Source organism: Molothrus aeneus, chromosome 1 (assembly GCF_037042795.1).
Source record: "Molothrus aeneus isolate 106 chromosome 1, BPBGC_Maene_1.0, whole genome shotgun sequence".
In the NCBI taxonomy this organism is placed as follows: Eukaryota; Metazoa; Chordata; class Aves; order Passeriformes; family Icteridae; genus Molothrus; species Molothrus aeneus.
The window spans coordinates 33,037,136-33,059,498 of record NC_089646.1 but is presented as its reverse complement, the minus strand read 5'-3'; the positions used below and the strand labels follow the sequence as shown (position 1 = coordinate 33,059,498).

The following is a 22,363-nucleotide window of genomic DNA, read 5'->3' as shown; positions in this document are numbered from 1 at the left end:
GGGCAAGAAATGCTGACCTGCAGCTGCACTGAGAATTAAACTTAAATGTGCTCAATCCATGTTTGCAGAGTCATGAGCAAAGTGCTCAGCATAAACTTTTATCTGTACAAGTGCTGGCTTAGTGGAGCTCTTGGAAGCTGCCTCAGGCAGATATTTTAATTGGAATTGAGCATCCCAATCCCCCAAAAGCTTTGGAGCCCTCAGCTGTGTTTTGAAACAGCACCTGCTCTTCTAGGACTTCTGGCCCTGCTCATACAGTTGGCAAGGCAGACAAATGTCTGAACAATTTATGACTTTTAAAGTGCTGCACTTGTGAGAAATGCTGTGCATTACTGAACAATAAAATCCTTCCTCTCAGGATATCTTTTTTGTTTTCCTGCAATACTATTTTTATATCCTCCATATGAGATTACCTTTGAAAAGTATATTTTAAAAGATTTGGTATTGTCTGTTCAACAGTTCGTGTCTATCAAGTGTTATCATTTATTATTTAAATAATAGGATTTACATGAGTATGACTAAATTCACTGCTGTCTAGTACAGCCAATATAAGGAACCATAATAATGCCATTTATTTGCCCTTTCCATCTGTGTATTAGTTTAAATGACAATACTTTAGGTGTTCCATTATGACAACAACAACCATCTAAAGTTGTATGAAATGGTTAAGAATCCCCTAATCAAAAAAGGACCACATGTACAATAACCTTCAGGAGCTTTTGTTCATTTGTTTGGATTTGTTTTGGTGTTTGTTTCAAAATCCTGGTAGAATAGTGGGATGTAACACTGTTACTGATACTTTTTTTATTAATAGTATCCTGAAAGTTTAAATGATGTTGCCAGGTGCTGTGCAGGTTAGGGAGTGACATGCTATGATTTTGATATTCTTTTCTTCATGTTCCAGCTCCATGGAGGGCTTCTTATTCCTCCTTCAAACACTTGCATCCCTTGTGCTCATGGCTCGTGGGTTAGTGACAGATCTTCCTGAGGGGTGCTTTTCTCTGTGCTGCTGCTCTGATGCAGTACTTCTTTGAATCTGATTAAGTAGAAAGAAGATCTGAAAATAGTGGGGGGAAGAAGAGTTGAAGCAGGGTGAAATTTGCCCCAAAAAATAGCAGGATCTGAATTCTGAGCCTCTCTGGATTTGCTACAGGCAGACTTTATTGCTGGTGTGTGCCAGCACCAAACAGGTGACCTGAGGCTGGGATATGGAAGCACAGTAGTGCCAGGCTGCTGTGTCTGCTGAAGTTTAGTTCCATGCTAGAGGGCTGTTTGTGGGGAGCATGACTCCTGTGATGCAGAAAATGAGCCACTGTGCTAGAAAGGAGTTGGCTTAAGCAGGGCTGAAGGACTTTGAGGGATCCACTCCTTCCTTTGCTACGTTTGGTGCCTGTTTCCTGCCCAGCTGCTGTGTGAACTGAACAGGTGAACACTTAATCCTCCTCCACTAAATTCACCTTCACTTTGAAGCCCCGTGGAAAGTTGGAGGCTACTGCCACTTCCCACCTCTTTGCTTTTCTGTTCCCCTCTCCTTCAGTTATGGAAAGGGATCTCTTCCACAGAGACACAACTCAAATTCAGTTTTGTGAGGAAAGAAAACTGGTGTTGACCTTCCTTAAATTTAAATTGACCTGTGATCAAAAGAAGGTATGTTGTGCTAGTTATTTTTAAATCTAATATGTTAACTAACTTTTAAAATATATCCTCCAGGGAAAAGCTTTGTGACAGGAGAACTGTTTTAAAAAACCTCCTGTTCCATAAAAGAAAACGAAATAATTTCTGCCAATTTTATGAACCGTAACAAATGCCTTAGTTGCAGCTGATGCCAACCCTTATCTTCCACAAAGTAGGTTTCTATTTTTGGCAGTTTAAAATATTTGGTCCAACTGACTGCATTTTGCACTGAAAGAGAGTGTGACACTGTCATCTGTTTCCTTCAGGGAGCTGCAACTGCAAGCATCAGTCTGAGAGCCATTCAGAATCATTACTTCATACTTTCCCCTGAAATGATTTGCCTTAAGGAGCAGTATGGTGCAGAATGTTGCAGAAAATGAGAAGGCTTTTATTATATTCAACTAAGAAAATGAATACATTTACCTACTAATGGACATATCTCTGACGACCAAAATCTATGGGTTTTTTCCTCAGCCATAGACTGAGTATGCACCAAGGAACGTGTACAGGGGAACTTTTCAGTGTCTATCTGAAATGAGCACCTCTAGACCTGAGAAAAGTAAAGATTTTGTTCCTCCCTTAGCCTCAGGTGAAATTTCTTCCTGGGCAGCAAATACAGTGTTGATAATTTTGTGTAGATTTTGGCCCAGATAATGATGCAAAAATCTTTTGTAGCATCATAGTCTTAAAACACAACCAATCTAGACAGGAGACTTATGCTAGAATTGTTAATGCCATTCATCTGGGAGTTTTGGGGTTTTTTTTGGGGGGTGCTGTTGTTTTTTTTTCAAGTTAGTGCCATGTTTTGGGCTATCTCTTTCAGTTCCCTATTGTGGGGTAAGAATAAGCAAAAGGGAGTATAATTTGAATGCTTTCAGGAAATCCTTTGTCTCCAGTTTTCTCTTCTGCTATTTCAGAGGGATGAGTAGAGATGATAATCGACCAGCCTGATTCATTTGCCTTCATTTTAGAGTGTAAGCAGTTTTCTTTCACTTCTGCAGCTGCTCCCAGGAATAGCCAGCTGATGCTTTTTCCTCATTCAGTGAGGTGTCAAATCTCTCACAAAACAAAAAACCTGGTCAAGATCTTAGGGTCTGGTGGAAAACCAAAACCAGTCACAGCAGCAGTGTTTTTGAAAAATGTGAGAGTTTGTTCAGGTGGGAAAGGTTGGATTCATCTGGAAGGATGTATATGGAAGAGGACCAGGTTCTCTTAATCCATCATGCCACCTCACATGTATCCAGCAGGTCCCCAAACTGTTAATTCTGTGAGCTTTTAAGAGGATCCATTTCTATTTCAACTCAGCCACCTTTATGTACAGCTGACAATTGAAGTGTGAGGTTCCCAGGGTAGAGAGATGAGTAGCAGACTTGCCTTCTACCTGAGATTTGGCAGGATGTCAAGCCTGCTTGAGGGGAAGCAGTGCTTCCACTTCAGATTTTCTTCCCATTTTCACACCTTTTATTTGAGAAGGCACACTCTAGGATACATTGCTCACCTGGAGAACTGTAATAAATATGATTTTCCTGCAGGAATGTGAGAGACACCTTGTGTCTGGACTGCAGGAGAGGTTCAGGAAAAATTGGAGTTCTAATGCAGGGAACATTGTATTCTGTACTAAAAAGAATTTTTAAAATTGTATTCTGATCAAAACTGTTAACACTGTGTTTATTCCAGATGAGTGTAATTGGCTGAGCTATTTCTCAGCTGATTCTTTTCACCTCACCCATGCAGTATCATGGGTCTGTCTCATTTCAGGAGTCCCTTTCTTTCTAAGCTTATCCTTACAGAAAGATGAGGCTCCATGGTGACTCATTGCAGCCTTTTTGAGTACTTAATGGAACATATAAAAAAGACTGAGAAGGATTTTTTACATAGTGATAGGACAGACAGGATTGGTCTTGAACTGAAAGAAGGGAGATTTAGATTAGCTGTTAGGAGATTTTTAGTGTGAAAGTTGTGAGACCACTGAAGGCTGCTCAGAGAACTTGTGGATGCCCCAGCCCTGGAAGTGTTCAGTGCCAGGTTGGATGGGGCTCTGAGCAATCTGATCTAGAGGAAGGTGTCCCTGCCCATGGCAGGGAGGTTGGAACTAGCTGATCTTGTAAGGTCCCTTCCAAACCAAGATGATCGATGATGCTGTAAAAGTTCCTTGATTGAGATGAAATTTCTGCTTGTCTCCTGCAATCAATGATATACTGTGTTTATGCCTAACCAAACTCTGTGAAAACTTGATCCCAAACAGGAGAAAGTTCTTTCATTAGGTACAATGCTAGAATATTGAAAAAGATCCACTGTTCACCACTACCAGATTAATTCTCAGTGCTTGGGTACTGCAGTTTAATATATTTTGGCATGACAAGAGAAATAGCTTGCTTGGTATTTGGGCAAAGCAGCTTCTAAGTTTTTCTGGCTACTTTCAAGAAGAAAGAAACAGAACCACTAACACAACATTTTTCTTAATCTCTCAGCTGTAGCTGTTAGTTCTTAATTAGAATTATATGACAAAATGTATTCCCTCATAAAAATTTTGGTTAGGACAACTGCACTTCCGACATGTGTTGAGGTAGTACAACATCACTGGATGGTCTGTAGGGTGTTGGTTGACAGGAGCTGCCCAGCCCCACATTTCCACTGCTTGTGGCTCATTGTGGGTGAGTGTTGGCAGACTTAACTCCAAGCAGGAAAGCAGAGAAGCTTACCAGTTTGTTCTATTAAACGAGGCACAAGGAAAATAACAGAAATAATGGAGTGCCACCAATAGTGTGGTGGAATTATTAGATACCTTTTCAAAGTTGACTTCCTTGTAATGCCTTATTACACAAGTAATGAGCATATTACCTGATGTCATTTTTTTTCCTGGGTTTATAGAGATGAATTTTAAGGATTCTGAAGATTGATAAATTAGGACAGCTAGCACACTTGCTGATTTTTTTTTTAATTTTGTTTCATTTTTCTTTTTAAGTTTTTGGTTTGTCTTTTTTTGAGGCAGCCAAGCTCTTTTTGGGAATACTTCCCTATGTATCTTATAGGGAGCACCATGAGTACTTACCTACCTAGAATAGTTCTCTTCTCCCTAATGCACTTCATACTAGTCCTTTTTTCTTATTATACTCTATGCATTAAAGTATTCTTTCTCTCTTTCAAATCTAAGGGGATGGTACTAGCACATACCATTTCCTCTCAGTTATTTATAATGCTGCATCTGCCAAGTCCTGGCAATAAATAATTCATGAGATCTCTCATCAGAAACCTTGAAACTCATGTTACTCATTGTCATTTGTAGTTGTTCCATAAATAAAAGCAATAAAAATACTGTGAGATTTAGACTCTTCTGGTTTGTTGCTGTAGGGTCTTTCATTTAAGAGTTCCTGGCTTTTAATTAGTTTTATCTGATGAAGGGTGACTTCTGTTTTTCTTGTAGTTTCCCTTTATGTCATATTCCTCACAGTACTTCCCTGGCTTTTTATATTGTTTTTAGTTTAGTTTGATTTTTTTTTTTCCTTAGGGAGGCTGCAATTTACAGCAATTTGAAAACCAAAAGTGTTGAGTTACTGAGTATGGACAAAAGAGTTTTATAGAGGAAAGATCTTCATTTTTAGTGTCTTATTTTTTGCTTCATAACCTACAAAACCTATCTTTTTAACGTAGGGCATTTTCTGTCTCTGATGACAAAAGGTTTTTTGCTAAATTGTGACTATGCTATGGTCATGCACTGTGTGTATGTATATGCAAGAAAAGATACATATAAAATTCAATGAAGGATGATGTCATAAAAATTATGTTTTGTTTAGTGGTATTGTTTCTATCAAAATTAAAAAGAACCTTATTATCTCTGATGATACATAACAAAATGTCGAGATGGAACCTTGGTTATATTTCAATGTCAATTGGGTTTTGTCTTTTTTTCTTATAGCCTTCTTCTTCTTGACTCTCTCTTAAAAATTCAGTTATTTGGAAGAAATAAGATCTACATTTGGATTTTCTGTTTAAGCAGGACAGCTGGGAAATTGTAGAAGGACTCCGGGGAGCAATGAATTGTACCCAGGAGCCACAGAAGCAGGAGGGCTGCTTGCTGAAAAAGAGGAAATGGCCTCTGAAAGGCTGGCACAAGGTAGGAAAGGAATGTGCATCTGAAAGCTTGAGTGGGACTTATTTGGTGTGGTTTTGTGACAAAAAGGTTACATAAAAGCAGAGAATGTGTTCCCCAGAGAAATGGAAGCAGAGAGGATGTGTTTGCTATTCTTATGATTGTGCCTTTTTCTTTTTGTGTGTGTTTTGTTTGGTTTTAATTCTCTACATTTCTGTTACAGAGATACTTCTTTTTGGACAGAGGGATTTTGAAGTATTCTAAATGCCGAGCTGATGTAAGTGATCAGAAACCCTTTAAGGCCATTACAAAGTAACAAGTATCCAAAATAACAAAAATTCCCTACTGTTAGCAACGACAAATAGAGTTTTCAGTAGTTCTAAACAGTAGGTTGAGAGGGGAAGAAATGCTGATTTCAGAAGGTAATATTTATCCTTTTGCTTTCATCTGGAGTGATTGTGGGTTTTTTACCTTTTACTTTTTTGCAGATAGAGAGAGGAAAACTTCATGGCTGTATTGATGTTGGACTTTCTGTCATGTCTGTAAAGAAATCAACAAAATGTATAGATTTGGATACAGAGGAGCAGATATACCACCTGAAGGTAGGTCTTCAAGATTGTTGTAACCTTGCTCCCAAACTACTGCCATTAGCTGTGTAGGTTGGAGCACTTCTTTTTAATAGCAAGAGGTTTCTCAATTGCACTAATAACTTTTTAGTCTCATCAGATTAGTTTGCACTTAATAACAGGAGAGGTCTTATTGCACTGTTTTAGGGCCCAGAATCAGTAACCCTATTCTGACCAGAAGCCACATGTTTAGCAGTGCTTTTTTCATTTCTTGCAAAAGTGCTTTTATTTTCAGTATCTTCATCCTTGTCTTATCTATAAGACGTGTTTTCCGTGGTCAAGTATGAGGATTTATACTTGCAGAATAAATTGTTTTGAAACGCATCAAGAAAATCAAATTTCTGTTTGTAATTAATTAAACACTCACCTACCTTTAACTATGGCAATTAAGAAATTATAAATGCGAGGGGCTTTATTCAAATTTTAAGGGTTTTTTTAATCTGTAAGTTGCTCTAGTATTGTGTTCTGTATTGGAAGGAATAATTACTAACTGTAGTTTCTTTTTTCCTTGACTTGATCTTGTGATTGATTTTCTGTCATGCCTAAGCTCATATAATGTGCATTTTGGTAGGAGCATCCTTAGAAAAACTTTCCTGATACTTTGCCAGTAAAGGTCAGCCAGGCTAGCTGTCTAATGAGCACAAAATTCCATAATTTCTTTGTTAGTTATTTCGAATGTGAATGTCATCCACCCTGAAATTTTGTGCAGGTGAAGTCCCAGGAGCTGTTTGATGAATGGGTAGCAAAGCTTCGCCACCACAGAATGTACCGCCAGAATGAGATCTCCATGTTTCCTCACGACGCCAATAACATTTTCTTCCCCGTGTCGACTACCACGGACTCTGTCCCAGGTTTCTGTGATTCTGCACCAAGTAGAAAGGTAATAGTTTTTATGTATAAATAATGAGCTTCCATAAGGAATTAAATTAGTCTAATTTGTGTTCATTAAATAAAGAGCGTCATGGAAGTTGTTGGTGGCACTTAAGTTACGTTGTAAAATGTCAAGAGGAAAATTTATTATTTATTGATTTACACCTGAGCAGTTTCCTTTATGATGTTGTTAAATTTTTAGTAGTTTTTCACTACTTTAATCTAGTAAATTGTGCTTTCACAGTGAATTTCAAAACTGTATATTGAGTTAGAATCCTCGTAATTTTTGGGACATATATCAGTATTTGTCTGATATGTGCTGGTGAATATTAGTCACAGAAGAGTACTCAGCTAGGTATTTTTTTCCCTTTAGCATTTTGCTATATATCCTTCTTATGAACCCTCTCTCCTTTTACATGAATGAAGCTGACTACTTAACTAAGGAGTATGTAGGAATTATACACGAACTCACTATTATACAAGAAATTATATATACAAGGAATATATATTATACATATGTTATATTATTTATATATTTATGTTATATAATATATAATATTTATATATAATCATATACATTAATACTTATATTTATATGTTTATATTATGTGAATTTATATAATATATAATATATTTTAATATATTATATATACAAGGAATTATACAGGAAGATCGCTATTTATATTTTAACTGAGGCAGAAGCTTTACTCAGACCAATCCAAGGGCTGGGCTGTGGGTGGATATGGGGTCTGGATGGGTCCAGTCAGCAGTGTACTTCTCTTTTGGTAAAGTCTGTGAATTAGTTTCACAAATGGCCTGACAAATGCTCAGTCCAACCCCATAAATGGCCTCTTTGCAGTTTCATGGAAGATGGTGTGTGTTCTGTGCCTGAACACAGCCTCTGTGCCTTCAGCTGTCTGTACATTGGCTGGCTGACCTTCACCCAAAGCAGCTCTTCTGCTCCAGTGTAGAATCACTGGTTGCTTTTGAGAATCAAAAAAAAAACCAAACTGCTCTGTGTTACTACAACTGAGATGTAGTAACTGTTTCTGTCAGCTCCAGATCCAGAATGACTCTTGAGCAGCAATGCCCTTCTTGTTCTCCTTCTGCCCAAGGCTTGCTTTTCCCTGGTGTAATTACTTTATGATCTGAGCAGGCTCGTTCCCCAATACCCGCAGTTCCTCACTTTATCCTGAGACTGAGAATGAGTTGTAGCAAACACAGACGTGTGTCTGAACAGCTTTTTGCGGGTGGTGGAGCAGGAGGGGGTCTGTGTGAGTGGGCAGCTGAAGGAACAATAACTCACCCTGCGGTAACCAGGCCGTTCTGCAGAGAATTGTCTGCAGCACCTCGTGTGCCAGCAGCAGCTCCAGGGCTCTGACAGCCTGCTCTCCTGACAGCCTGCTCTCCTGAGGCACTGCCTGCAAGGGAAGGGCAAGTCTCCTGTGGACATTCAGTTGTTTTCTCCTGAAAGACAGCAGGGATAGAAGGGGAGCAGAATATCAAGGGCAGAAGTGGAACATTGCAAAGTCCGTGGTATATTTATGCTAGTGCCCTCAAAAAAAAAAAAAAAAAAACCCACCAAAAACCCAAACCAAAGAAACCTATGTGATCAGCATATCTAAAATCTATTGCTTACTGTCAGGAAACCAGCCATTTCTTCTTTGGCATGAAAGACTTTAATTCAGACTATTAATCCAGATTTGCACTGCAAAGAAGCCCTACTTATTTTCATGTGAAAAATAGAAGGGGATAGTTCTTAAGCTGCAGTTAATCACCTTAGCTGTGCTCAAGCTAAATGGAAGTCTGCCAATTTACACCAGCCTTAGCTTGGTGTTAGTTGATATCACTCTAGCACTTAGGTTATTTTGAGAAATATATATATCAAGTGAAATTTGAGTTGCATTTTATTTGCTTTTAGCAGCACCTGATTGGTTTCCACTTTTTTTTATTGTTGTTGAGAGACAGGTGTAGTTATCTACATATTTTTATGTGGAATTCCTGGATTCTAAAGCTTAACTGTGCTGATCCAAAGCAAAACTATGAAAACTGGAGCTACACAAGCTCTCTCTTGTCTGCTTCTTGGTAATCCCTACTTCCTTCTTTCCTCATGCTCACCTCACTTATGTATTTGAGTTCTGGAAAAACTAGTTAGGTGAGGGCAATTAATGAAGAGATAAATGTGAAATTGGTTCACAAAATGCCAATATAATTGCCCATCATTAAATTCAGTTTACTTGTGCTTTTAAAGGTGCTGAGATTATTATTTGGATATATATGTGTGTGTATGTATGTGTATGTCTAAATATATGACTAAAGCTTTATGTAGGAATAAGCCAACTAAGCTGCATTGATTAATTTAAAAACAAGTGTGCTCACTGATGCTTACTGCTATTGCGTACTGACAAAATACCAAATGACATCACATGGATGGTGCATTTTATTTTATTCTGAAACTCAGGTTGGTGGTTATGCTGTAAACTTGAAAAGGCCAACTAAGGAAGCTGCAGCTGAGTGAGATGTAGATGAAGTTTCTTATTAATAGATTTAAAATTAGTACTACTGGAGTTCTGATATAAGGTGAGCAGGAGGTTGTAATGAAGTTTGTAAATTGTATGCTTCAGAGAAGAGCCAAACAATTTAGTCAGCTTTTCTCATAACCATAAGTAAAGTGGCTGTGTAAAGGCACTAGGATGAAACAGTTTAAAACTGATCATTAACAAGATGTTGACAAAGCATGAGATTTGTGCATCTTCTTACCTGGGTTTTATTGAAAATGAAAGGTTTAGTAAGATGTACAAATAATTAGGTGTTTGAATGGCTATTATTTCTAGTTAGGTTAGAGAAGAAAACAGCATTATAGGCCGCAATCAACTGGTAATATACTGGGTAAAAATTTCTTACCATTGGAAGCTGCATAATTATACTCTTCAGTTAGCTCTTACACAGAATTTCCATCACCTCTTGGAGCATCTGATGATGGGCACTGCTGGAATTGAACTAAGTGTGAAAATGTTTACGGAGGTGTTGTCAAAGGGTGGTCTTTACCCAGATAAGGTGTATGGCCATCCCTGTATTAAGGACTGTTGAGCCAAATCCATGCTGAAGTCTTTCAAACTTGTGTCAAATTTTAAATGACATCTAGCATCAAAATTTCAAATGATATCTTGTTTTTCCACTGAAAAAATAGCATTAACAAATGTGTGTGTTACATCTTAGCTACTTTTGGGGCTTCTTTGGCAAGTGTGGAGGAGGAACAGAATGTCTGAATTTGGTCCTCTTCAGATATAGTACTTTATTTATTTTACACAATCAATAGGTTGGAAGAGACCTTCAAGATCACTGGGTCCAACCCATGCTCTAACACCTCAACTAAACCATGGCACCAATGCCATATCCAGTCTTTTTTTAAACACATCCCCCACCTCCCTGGGCAGACCATTCCAGTGCTTTATCACTGCTTCAGTAGAAAACTTTTTCCTAATATCCAACCTGTATTTCCCTTGGTGTAGTTTAAGACTGTGTTGACTTAATTTATGCAGAACTTTGCCCTTCCTCAAAATTTAGTTTTCAGCAAATTTTCATGGTTCCTTGAGTTTTTCTGCTGTTTATGGACAGCAGTTACATTAGTTATCATGCCATTGTGCTCAATGACTATATACCTAGTCTGGATTGTACACTTTTTTCCCCTCCATGTAATTGGTGCCTTCAGTCCTTGTCCATGATCATCGTCCTCAAGTGCTGGTTGTCAGAATTTGTGCATAAACCATTAAAATATTTTATGTTAATACTTTACTCGTTCTTCTTTGGAACAGGCAGGCAGCTTGACCAAACAGAATTCAACGTCAACTGGAGGTAATTTGTCGTTTTCTTTTTCGAGTAATGAGTCAAGGATTTCATCTTGGCTACAGTCTTCTGAAGACATGGAAAAATGCTCAAGAGGTAAATATATTTCAAGAAAATTGAAAGTAGCCTAATATTTTCCCTAGTTTTTCCTTAACAATGAGAGTATTATACGCTAAGTAGTCATTACTGTTAGAATTTTCTCTGAAACTGGAGGAAGGAAAGATGTGGTTGTCGATTAAGTGGTTACTCACTTTTTTTTCAAAAGAACTGGTAATTTTGGATGTGGGGGGTATCAATTGCAGGCAGCTCTTCAAGAAGCCAATGCATTTCAGTACATTTGCTTTTATATAGGAACATCATGTTCAGTAGTAAGATTTGAACATCCAAAACCTAGTAACTTAAAAAGCACTGAGTCTTTGTACTTCAAAGTCACCTTCTGCTTTCATGCTTTACTAAGAGCAGGAAGATCTTTCTCATGTTGGCAATGTCTATGTGATATTTATTTTTTAAATTTCTACCTACCAGTGAGCTTCATCTCTAATGCAGAGGAGCCTCACCTCTAGGTCTGAATGTACAATTCTGTGTTGATGCCTGTGGCATTCTTACCCTCACCATGAGGAGCTCTGACAAATCTCAAACTGCAGAAATTATCACATTATTCTCATTTTTCTGCATCCAGCAAGGAGAAGATATCATGATCATTATACACACCACATAGATGCATTTCAATATTTTGAATTTAAACTTGACTATAGGATACAATCATTTTATCCAGCAGTCTAATGCTTTTAGTCAATGAATAACTTAAGCTAGCTGCAATCAAAATAGGATTAACCTTCAAAGAAAGAAAACTGTCAGTGTGTCTGTTACTTTAGGGCAACTGAAAATACTCTCTTGTTCCAAACAGACCTCTCCAACTGTCACACATATTTACTGGAAATGAACCAGCTGTTACAGAGCATGGATGTTCTTCACAGGACATATTCAGCGCCTGCTATAAATGCTATGCAGGTTTGTTGTTTAAAAACAAAACCAAAAACTAATTTCCCTTTCAATTCCAAAAAATAACCCCAAATCCTTAAGAATCGAGGTGTTTCTTAGCGTTGTTGGATTTATGGCAGTCTCTATTGCTTTTGTTTGTGCGCTCTTAAAAGGTTGGACCTTTTGAAAGCCCAAAGAAGGAAAAGAGAACACACAGGAGGTGGCGATCCAGAGTTGTCGGGAAAGAGGCTAAAGGAATGTTACAGGTAACTTCAGTCCTTTCAGAGCCCACCTTCCTCCAAACCTTAGTTATTGATCACTACTTGGCATGACCAGTTAAGGAAATACTAATCCTTTTTAAGTAGAGTTCTCTATTAGCTCATTTTAAGTGGTAATATATCAGACAAAACACAAATGTGATGTCATTGATATCTGCAATAGAATATCTTTCCTGTTACCTTCAGGACACTGGTCACATTTTTTACCCATTGTCAGTCTTCTCTAATTTGTTGGAGTTTTTTGGTTTGTTTTTTTTTTTTTTTTAATGAGTACAGATTTTTGCAAATTCCCTAGATAGTTTTGTGCACATTTGCACCCAGAAGGCATGTGATTAGATACTTATAAGTGGGGGAAATAACCTAGCATATGTAACAGCTCTCAATGGGCTTGTTTTTTTTTGAGTTTGGCAATCTCCCATTATGGCACCTTGGGCGAAGTTATATCTCTGGTTTCATTTGCCAGGTGTCATCCATTTAAAGTTTCAATTGATAATTGACAGTATTTTTTTTCATTTTTGGTGTCTCCAACATGGAATCCAAGTGAGTACAATAAAACAAGATTTTCTTTTGTTTATGAAAACATCACAAATTACTATCCTACTTACAGGTGCCTTCAGTATTTTCTGCCCCTATGAGACTGCATGCTTCCAATCCAAACTTATCTACAATAGATTTTGTAGAGGAGAAAAATTACTCTGATGGCTCTGAAACATCATCAGAATTTACTAAAATGCAAGAGGACTTATTTCACGTTGCACATAAAGGTAAATGAAATTGTCTTTTATAAATGGTTTTATATCATCCCAGTTTAGATAATGATATGACTTCTGAGAATGTTAGAAAACACCCTTCCTTTAATTTCCTTGAGGAATTGCAAGTGTTGAGATCTTGAGTAGTATGAAAAAGGTGGCTTAATCACCACTTTTTACAGTTTTTATTTAATAGAAAACTACCTCTTGTTTTATGTGCTAAAAGCCTAGATTGTTTTATTTGTTGCCAAAAGGTAAAATACCTAAAATCATTTGCTAGAAATACAGCAGACATTACTCTCTTGTGCTTGCACACATATTTGTGCATATGGGTGCATTTATGTTTCTATATTCTGTGTGCTTCACTGTGGTTCAGAGTCAACATTTGTTGGTGATGCAAGGGTTGCTATGGTAGTAACCTATTTTTAGTGAATACAGAAGAGTAAATCATGCAAAGCAGCCAGAGGGGGAGCTTGACTAGAAATACTTCTTCCCTCAAAATCATTTTTCATTAGCAAGTGCTTTGTTCCATCACCCGCGCACCAGAAACATTTTTATTGTTTAAGTGATCTTGGTGAGGGAGGCACTTAAGCATTTATAGCTGAAGGGCTTTTGGGAGGGTTGGCTTTTTCCCCTTTGGCACAGATAATGGTTGATGGTATCAACAAGCATTCTTTGCTTGCTGTTCCCCTTTGGTGCTGATGTATCTTGATTCTGTTATGTAAGGAATGTATGTAAGTAGTAAACTTCATAAAGCCAATTATAGTCAAAACTGACGTATGTTTTCCAGAAGAGAAGAAGTGAGGGTGGGATGCAGTGGGAAAAGTTGCTGTTAAGCAGAGCAAAGAAATCACCTACTCAAGATCATCTTACTTGAATTGCCCAGGACAGAAATTTCGGTTAGATTGCTCCTCACATTTGAAGGGACAATTAACTTTGTTGTAATGACTGCAGAATCATTTTACTAAGAGGATAAAGAATTTTTCTCTAAAGTTACTTCATAGCACCCCTGTTCCAAGAAAAAGTAGTGGAGAAACCTCTTGTGTCACCTTTTTGATACAAATTAAATAAAATGTAACACTAGTCATTTAGTAGGCAGAAATTCTTGAAAAGTAAAGTTAGTATACAAAATATAAAATGCCATTGAAGGTCACTGAAGATTCTGGTCATATTATCTATATATAAAAGAAAGCCTAACAGAATAGATCACAGTGGACATATTTCCTTCCCCACCCTATGATACTGTTAAAGATTTATTTGGATAGTATAAGAATTAGCTTTGGTAATGGCTTGCAGTATTGGAATATACCTTAAGAATAATTTTTCAGAAGACCAAATTGGGTTACATAACTACTCATGAAATGATGAATATTCAGGTTAACTCAGAGTGGATGATTAGGAGAGAGAAGTGTTAGGAATTTCTTGTTGTTTGCCCTTCTCATGCATCCATGCTCAGATTTTCTATCTTCATTTCCCTGTAAATGGATTCATTTTTGCATTGGCAAGTCTCATGGCTGTATTACAGGGCTTGATTAGGTCCTCAGAAGTCCTCTAATGCTCCAGTCAGATGAATGTTGAAAACCTACACCGACAAGTACTGCTCAAATAAATTTTTATTCCTTGTGGTTAAAGAGAAGATGCAATGTCGTAGTGGTGAAAAAAATTCTAAAAGTGCATTTCCCCTATAAACCCCCCTGTAGTGATGTTAAAACTGCATGATCTGTTGTCTGATTTAAATGTATTGGGCTGGTGATAGTGCCTCAGGAATGAGAGGAAGTAGCAGCACAGCATGCACATCATTCAGGATCTGACCCTTTGAGTCACTAAATCATCTAACAAGCTGAAATTTCTCTATCACAGAAAGAGATAACAAAACCCAACACCACAGTTGACTTGCTTGTGGGGAAACTACTAACCCTATAGCTGTGGCACAATACATGTTATAGCTGCCTTTTTCTTGATTATTTTTTTTTCCTATTTGATTTTATTTTTCCTTTCATCTCTTCTCCCCGCCGCTGGAATTTGTAGAGGAATATGAAATAGAGTCATGAACTATCTGAAGATTCAAGCTAATTGGGAAACAAAAGCAAGTGAAGAGCAGATGTGGTTAGTTAGCTCTGTTGCCACCTGTCACAAATAGAGTAATTTTGACTGTGGCTAATACAGTCAACACAGTGGCCTTCACCATAAACATGTCTCCTACAAAAAATCTACCCTATAGCCTTGATTGGCTAAAACCTTATTTGGTTTTAGTAACCCACCCTGGATCTCTCAACCTAAATTCTTGTTTCTGTCACCATAAATGATGCTTTATTGGAGTTTTATGTAATTAATGTGTATACAATTGGCTGCTGCTCTTTTTAACCGTCCCTTTTTATGAAATGCTTCTAGTTTACTTCACCTTGAGGTCAGCTTTCAGCACCATATCTGCAGAGAGAGAAAAGCTGAAGCAGATGCTGGAGTACGATGCATCCTCATCTCCATCTGCACAAATAGCAGGCTTGAAGAATGCCTTAACATCTGTAAGTGACATGCTGAAGCTCACCAAGCTTCATTGTCATCAGATACTACTTTTAAATTTTAGAATAGTTAATTTCTGTTTCTTTAGTGTCAGCTGTGTGCTAAAATTTGCAGAATTTAATCAGTAAGTTATTCTAGATCACGTTTTTCAGAGACTTTGCTAAATGTTAAAGGTATTGTCAAATCATTGGAGTTTGATAGATGGATTGATTTAGGTATGTAGTCTAATTGTATCATTTGAGATGGAGAATCAGAGGGCTGCTCTGTGACTATGAGTCTGCTTTCTTTCTGAACATGCTACTACTCACTTCTGATGGGTTGCAGGTTTCCTTTTCCTTTTCTTTACCTAAGCAGCACTCAAACATTCCCTGTATGACTTGGCATAAAACAAAGGTGAGGGTGGCTGAATGCACTCAGCTGTCCCTTCTAATGCACTAGAGCTTCACCATGCTGCACCAAGACACTGCAAAGCAAATTCAAGTACAACTTGTTTATATTGTCTTCCAGCCTCAATTATCTCTCAGTCCTCTAAAAACAGCAATGGAGCTATTAGGACAGAGCTCTAAATGTCAAAAGATTGTGCTCTTTAAAAAGGTGGGGGTTTGGTTGGTGTCCTTTATGTAATTGGTAGAGATCAGAACTTTTCAGCTTGGTCATGTTTAAAAATGACAACCAGACTGATCTGATTCCAGGGCAATGAGGGCAATCATTACCATGGCCTTAAAATTTCAGAGTTTATTGCAAACACCAAATCAGGGGCAGGGGAGACTCTCTGGCACTGATCAGTGTGATGTAGATTCTCTTAGAATTATTTCAGTATGAAAACTTCCCTTTGCTTTACAAAAGCTGCATGTGATCGCAGTTTTTAAGAGTATGAGATGCCTCTTTGCCTGGACCTGTAGAGACTGTGATGTCTCCACAGTGTTTAGAGAAAGTTGAAGTTGTGTAATAACTCATTCACTTGCACTTCTTTTGTTTTTGGCTTTCAGATGTTCCACTTCTGATATTTGAATAGGTGACTTTTATTTTTTCAGTGTTACTTGTCTACCATTTTGTATCAGAAAATCACTTTTAAGATCGCTGAACTTAGTGAACACTCAGCTTAGCATGAATTATTTTGTTTTCTGGGCAGTGAAATGTGGTTGTCCATCTTCATCCTGTACATGTCTAAAAAATACTTCTGTTAGGTTTTATCTGATGCTTGATCAGTCTTGTAGCCCATCCAGAAGTCTTCTGTGAACCGTGGCTGTTTCAGCAGGGTAATCACCTATGAGGGCTCTTTTTAATCTGCAGATCTGTAAAGTCTGTTTTGCTTCCATCAGCCTGGCAGTGGAAGAAAAATGAGCAGATTTAAAGTGAATAAACCACCACAAAACTAGCATATCTGCCTCTGCTTCCCCTCATTAAGATAGTAGCCTTGACCTACACACATTCTAAGAAAAGGAAATACAGAATGGGAAAAGATACAATATTTCTGGTTTGGGGGGAGGAAGAAGCCAGCAGAAAGAAGAAAACATTTTGTAGCAAATAATGAAAATGGGAAATTGTCATTACAGGAGAGTTATTTTGCACTTGCCTGATGAGGATTTAACACAGTGCTGAGCATTTGACCCAGTAGGGATATATAAACCTTTATGGCAAATTCAGACCACATATAGGTAAAGCCAGAAATAAGTTTTCTCCTCTCCATCATCACATTGAGCTTTCTGGCTTTCCTGCACCCAAGATAATTTCCAACACAAATTACTGCCAGAAGCAGAAGCATTTGTGGGATAAAGCGGATGTGTAAACAGCAGGGTTCTCCACATCCTGGTATTGGTTCAGATCACTAAAATGGGATGTAAGTCTTCAATACTGTTCCAAAATTAATAATACAATCTTTTATTTCAGAGACATTTTCATTGCAGAGTTAGGCTCTCTTCCTACAAGTCTACTCTAATTGAGTATCTGTCTATCTAATTGAAAATCTGTCTATCAGATGCACCCAGAATAAGTAGATAACATGTAACAAATATGAGTTTGCAGTAGAGGCTTTTTATTCTGACCATTGCCATTATAATCTGATGGGACATGAGTTGTACCTGTTACCTGTGTGAATTTGTCTTGTTTCTCTGTTGAAAGGCAAAGGAAACTGCCAGTATGGGAAAATTAAATGGTTTTGGATTTGGCAAGAACTAATGTTGAGAGAGGCTATGTTGGAGATAGGGATGAAGGAAGGGAGCTTGAAAAGAAAAATATCCCTGCCATCTTTGACTTTTTTTCTCCACTGATGTCTCTGTTTCCTCACACTAGAAAAAACAGTTTTAATTTGACAGATAAGGAGTAAGGTTTGAAGAATTTATAATAAAGGATTCGCTGAACCAGTAAAAAAAGGATGTGGTGGTGTTTTCTATTACACTTTAAATAGTCTTTGCCCCTTTATATACAATAAAGCCCCGTTCGAGTTAGTTGAGAGAACTTTATATCCCCAATATTTTTGTTAAATATTCCAGGCAATAGCACAAAACACAGATCTTAAAGACCGGTTACGCAGAATACATGCCGAATCTAAGATCATTGATTCAGCATCTAATGCAAAATCAAGCCCAGATTTGGTGAAGGTGGGTATGGATTTCCTCTTTCAGTGATGTCCTGTTCCTCCAGCCCCTACATCTAGACAGTGCTGCATAGCTGCCTCTTGTCTGTTCTTGGTGTCTCCCCCGTGGTGTGGTGTGTTAGCAAAGCCAGTCTGCTTTCCTGGCTGTGAGTCATCTCTGGTGATGCATTGTGTGGTGTTTGGTTTCAAAGACTCGCCTTGTGAGCAGGTTTCCTGAGCACATCTTCCATTGCTTTCTGCTGCTGGTTCCTGGTGTTCTCCCTCGCCTGCTTCTCATTCAGCATGTACAGAGCTGCCACCTGTCACCCTCGTGCCACTGTTTCTCTTGCCCTTTTAATCCCTTGTTAAGTTATGTAGATCTTTTGTCACCCATCTAAGTGCTGTTAGCCCAGAATGTTGGCTACCAGTGTGGATCATGTAAGGTTTAGAACGATTTTCAGACATTTCCATTAAAGGATCAAAGTTAATGGGACATAAAAGAGCCCTTTCAGCCATTTAGTTGTCTTTGTGTGAAGCCAGGGACTCTTCTACATCCAGTTAGCTGGTCTGAGATTCCACTGATGTTCAGACAGCTTTTTGGCTCGCTGCAGAATGCATGTGAAAATGGTGTAATTATAGGTCATAAGATGTGGGTGTTAATGGTGCTAGTGAGGGAAGCCAGAACTGTGTTATTTCTGATGGATTTTCCTAAATGTTAACTCATACAGAAACCTCTGATGTGCTTGTAGTATAAATCTTTCATTAGGACTTGAGTGCATGTAATGCTGGGGCTTTTACATAACTAATTATTTCCTTTTATTTTTAAAGACAGTTTAGTCATTCCAGAACAGATTCCATCTGTTCGCTTCTGGTTCAGTTCTGGTGTAGTGGAGCTGTGTTTTGGTCATATTTAGCTGTTCAGTTTTGGGTTTTTTTTCCTGTAGGTAGTTGATCATTCTAATGCCTTTTGCTTTAAAACCCACGAGAATTTGAACAGCCCTTAAACTGCTGTCCAGAAAAGCATTAATGCGTTGTTACTTCGTTTCAGGAGTTATTTTCTTTTTCAATGGAGGTCCTTGCAATGACAATGGGTTATTTTTGAATCTTTTGCTATGTGCTATACACACACAAAGAGACACACATGACAAAAATAGCTTTCAGAAGGTCCTTTGGAGGTTGCATTCACAAATTCCCTCTGGCATGGCTTGGGTTGGAACTTGAGGATGAAATCACTTATACTGGAGAAGCTTTATTTTAAGACTGTGTGAGGACTGTGATGCAGTAGTGCTGCTGTGAGGAAGACAGGGCCACTACACAAAACTTGTCACTAAATGATACATTGGGTGCTGTGATCCACCTGTGAAAATTGAAGCAGTATAAAATAGTAGCTCAAGCCTTTGCATAAGGGAAAAGTTTTGTTTGTCTATTGGGTAATTTAACTGTAGTTCATCATGCCAAAGTGGGAATATGGAACAAGAAAAACTGAAGCTTATGTGTTAGATATATAAACCTGATGCTCTTTTATGAGTCTTTCCTGCTTGCTTTCCTTCTCAGATTCAAAATAGTATTGGAAATAATCCCAGTAGCAATGCTTATGTGTGTAAGGTTGTTTTTTGGTTTTTTTTTACTTGTGTGCTAGTATAACTGCCGTCCTCCAGGAGGAACAATGTTGAGGTTCTCTTTTATCCCTGCTGTAAAAGGAGGGGTTTTTCAAGTCTTTTTTATAGCAGTTTTTGTTCCCTTGTCACCATTATCAGCATGGTGTATAACATTCCATACTAACTACCTACAGAAAAGCTTTGAAAGAAGGTTTGTCAGCTCAATTCTGGCCTGTCACGTTCATTATGTTGTTCTGAAAATAAAATACCACAATTCCTGCAAAATCATGATGTGGAAGTCATGGTTATAAGCTAGTAAAGCACCTCATGCAGAAAATCTTGAGAGCAGCTAACCCACTCATTTGGGCCAGCATAGCTCATTTCCTTTGCGTTGGTGGAGTTATCAGGGAAAACAGTAGCACACAAGCTTCTCCAACTTCTGTACTGCCACCACACAATGAGAAGTCTCACTGGTCACCCCACCTTTGCCAGGCCACCTATTGGAGCTCTGCTTACACCAATGATTTGCAGTGCTCCCATGGGAGGGGCTGTCAGGATCTCTGTGGCAGTCAAATGTGCCTCCAGCAGCAAAAGCAATTCCGGTTACGTGGCTTTAATAATACGTTGGTTTTGGGTAACGTGGAGATATCTCAGGTGTGGATATGAAGGAATGACTTCAAAAACACAGCATAGAAAATTAGGAAATAAAAAGACCTAGGAAAACATACCATTATAAACAAAGCAACTTTACCCCTCTGAATTTTGTAGACTACTCGACGGCAGGCTTTGCATTAAGCAAGGCTTGAGCAGGAAAAGATTAATTAATTTGCTAAGATCAGGAAGGAATCTGAATCTAGGGTGTAATAAAAGAGATGGGAGTTTTGTTCTTTTGTGGGCTTTTTGATGATACACTTAGATATATCTCTCTAAATCATTCAAATAGCAAAGCATTTTTATGTACAGCACCTTAGGTGATTTACTCAATATGCATTGCTTTATTTTCCTTCTTTTTCCTTCTCTTTTGGTCTGTTTTACTTTGGTTTTAAATCCCACTTTGAAACACATGCTGTCTTTCACATAAATTGAAGAGGGGCACGTGCAATCTTCTCCCAGTGTTTTACAGCCCTTCAAGTTGGGAGACTGTGGAATTGCATGCGTGAATGTTGTTTGTGCTACTTCCCTGCTCAAAACTTTTTTCTTTTAAACAGGAAAATTCAAGAGAGGAAGGCAGAGGTCTGGTTCACCAGGTCTCCAATGAAAGCAGACTGTCTGTCGCTGACTCTCTCACAGAATTCTTTGATGCACAGGAAGTCCTGCTGTCTGCTAGTTCTTCAGAAAATGAGGTCTGAGCAAGGAGATTGACATCATCCAGATGTCTTTTCTTATCTGCTTATTGACTGGCAATCTTTCTGAGTTCTAACTGTACATCAGAAGACTGCCAGAAAATTTAAATTTTCAAAACATTTAGAAATTAATATGCCATTTATATTTATTTGCTGTCATTGTCTCTTCACTGTAAAGGGTAGCCAGTATTATGAAGAAGTCTTACATACACAGTGAGGGAGATGGCAATTAAGTAGCTTGCATGCAGATACTGCAGACATTGTAGTCTGCCTTGAGGCATTATACAGGTGCCCAGGGAATTGCACCACAAAAATGCTTATTCACACCTGTCCTTGTGGTACCTGTAGGTACCTTGAGGCTGATGTCATACATATTGAAATTTATTAGATCTTTGTTTCCTCTCCTAGGTTCCATAAAAACTTTGGCTTTTGATATGAAGAAAGCCTTCTTAGTTGTGAAGCCAAGGAGGGGAAGCATGTTTCCACTCAGGTTAAAATTTCAATTATAGCCATCTCTCCCAAACTCAAATGCATCTTCTTAGGACTTTGTAGTACTTTTCTATAGTACTGAAAGACAGCTTAAACAGTTCAATTATATTAAAACAATAATTGCAGCTGAAAGTAATAATGTCCACATGCATTTGGGATTATTTTAATGAGTGATGTATCTTGCTTTTTTCCCCACCCCACACTCAGGTATCAGATGATGACTCATATGTAAGTGATATCAGTGATAATGTCTCAGAAGATAACCTAAGCAATGACATGGAGAATGAAAGACAAACTTTAGGTAAGTTCAGTGAGGTTTTTATGCCATGTTTTGAGAATTTTGTTACTGCTTGTTTTGGATATTTTTTTCTTCTCTTACTAGATAATTTGATATTACGGACTTTGAGATGTAAAAAGCTGGTTTGAGATGTAAAATGCTGGTTTGAAACAGCAGATTCCAGCTAATCTGCTTATCTGGGCACTGTTGATTAAGCAGGATGGTGGCTCTGTATCAGCAAGGAAACACCTCTTTCCTTGGCTTCTGTGAGTGACTCCCACTCTAACTCAGTTTCTCATGGCCACAGGATTTTTTCAAAGTAGTAAGGACCAGCTGCTTTCATTTTTTCAAAAAAGTTATTTTTTCCTTGTCACACTGTTTTTTCAGTCTGCAATTTAGCAACTGCATTCAGAAGTCCTGTTGTTTTAGAAGAACTTAGGGTTTAAA

General features: G+C 38.1%; 1 protein-coding gene across 1 annotated transcript in view; it reads left to right on the top strand.

The window, feature by feature from the left end:
- The window catches only part of OSBPL3 (oxysterol binding protein like 3), a 67,343-nt gene that overhangs the window by 22,466 nt on the left and 22,514 nt on the right, over positions 1-22,363 (top strand). The window contains exons 3-14 of the mRNA XM_066554692.1: positions 5,672-5,788; positions 5,988-6,041; positions 6,253-6,366; positions 7,100-7,270; positions 11,076-11,202; positions 12,014-12,117; positions 12,261-12,353; positions 12,973-13,129; positions 15,506-15,636; positions 18,127-18,234; positions 21,016-21,150; positions 21,847-21,940. Of these exons, the coding sequence (XP_066410789.1) occupies positions 5,672-5,788; positions 5,988-6,041; positions 6,253-6,366; positions 7,100-7,270; positions 11,076-11,202; positions 12,014-12,117; positions 12,261-12,353; positions 12,973-13,129; positions 15,506-15,636; positions 18,127-18,234; positions 21,016-21,150; positions 21,847-21,940 (1,405 nt within the window). The remainder of the gene's footprint in view (positions 1-5,671; positions 5,789-5,987; positions 6,042-6,252; positions 6,367-7,099; positions 7,271-11,075; positions 11,203-12,013; positions 12,118-12,260; positions 12,354-12,972; positions 13,130-15,505; positions 15,637-18,126; positions 18,235-21,015; positions 21,151-21,846; positions 21,941-22,363) is intronic.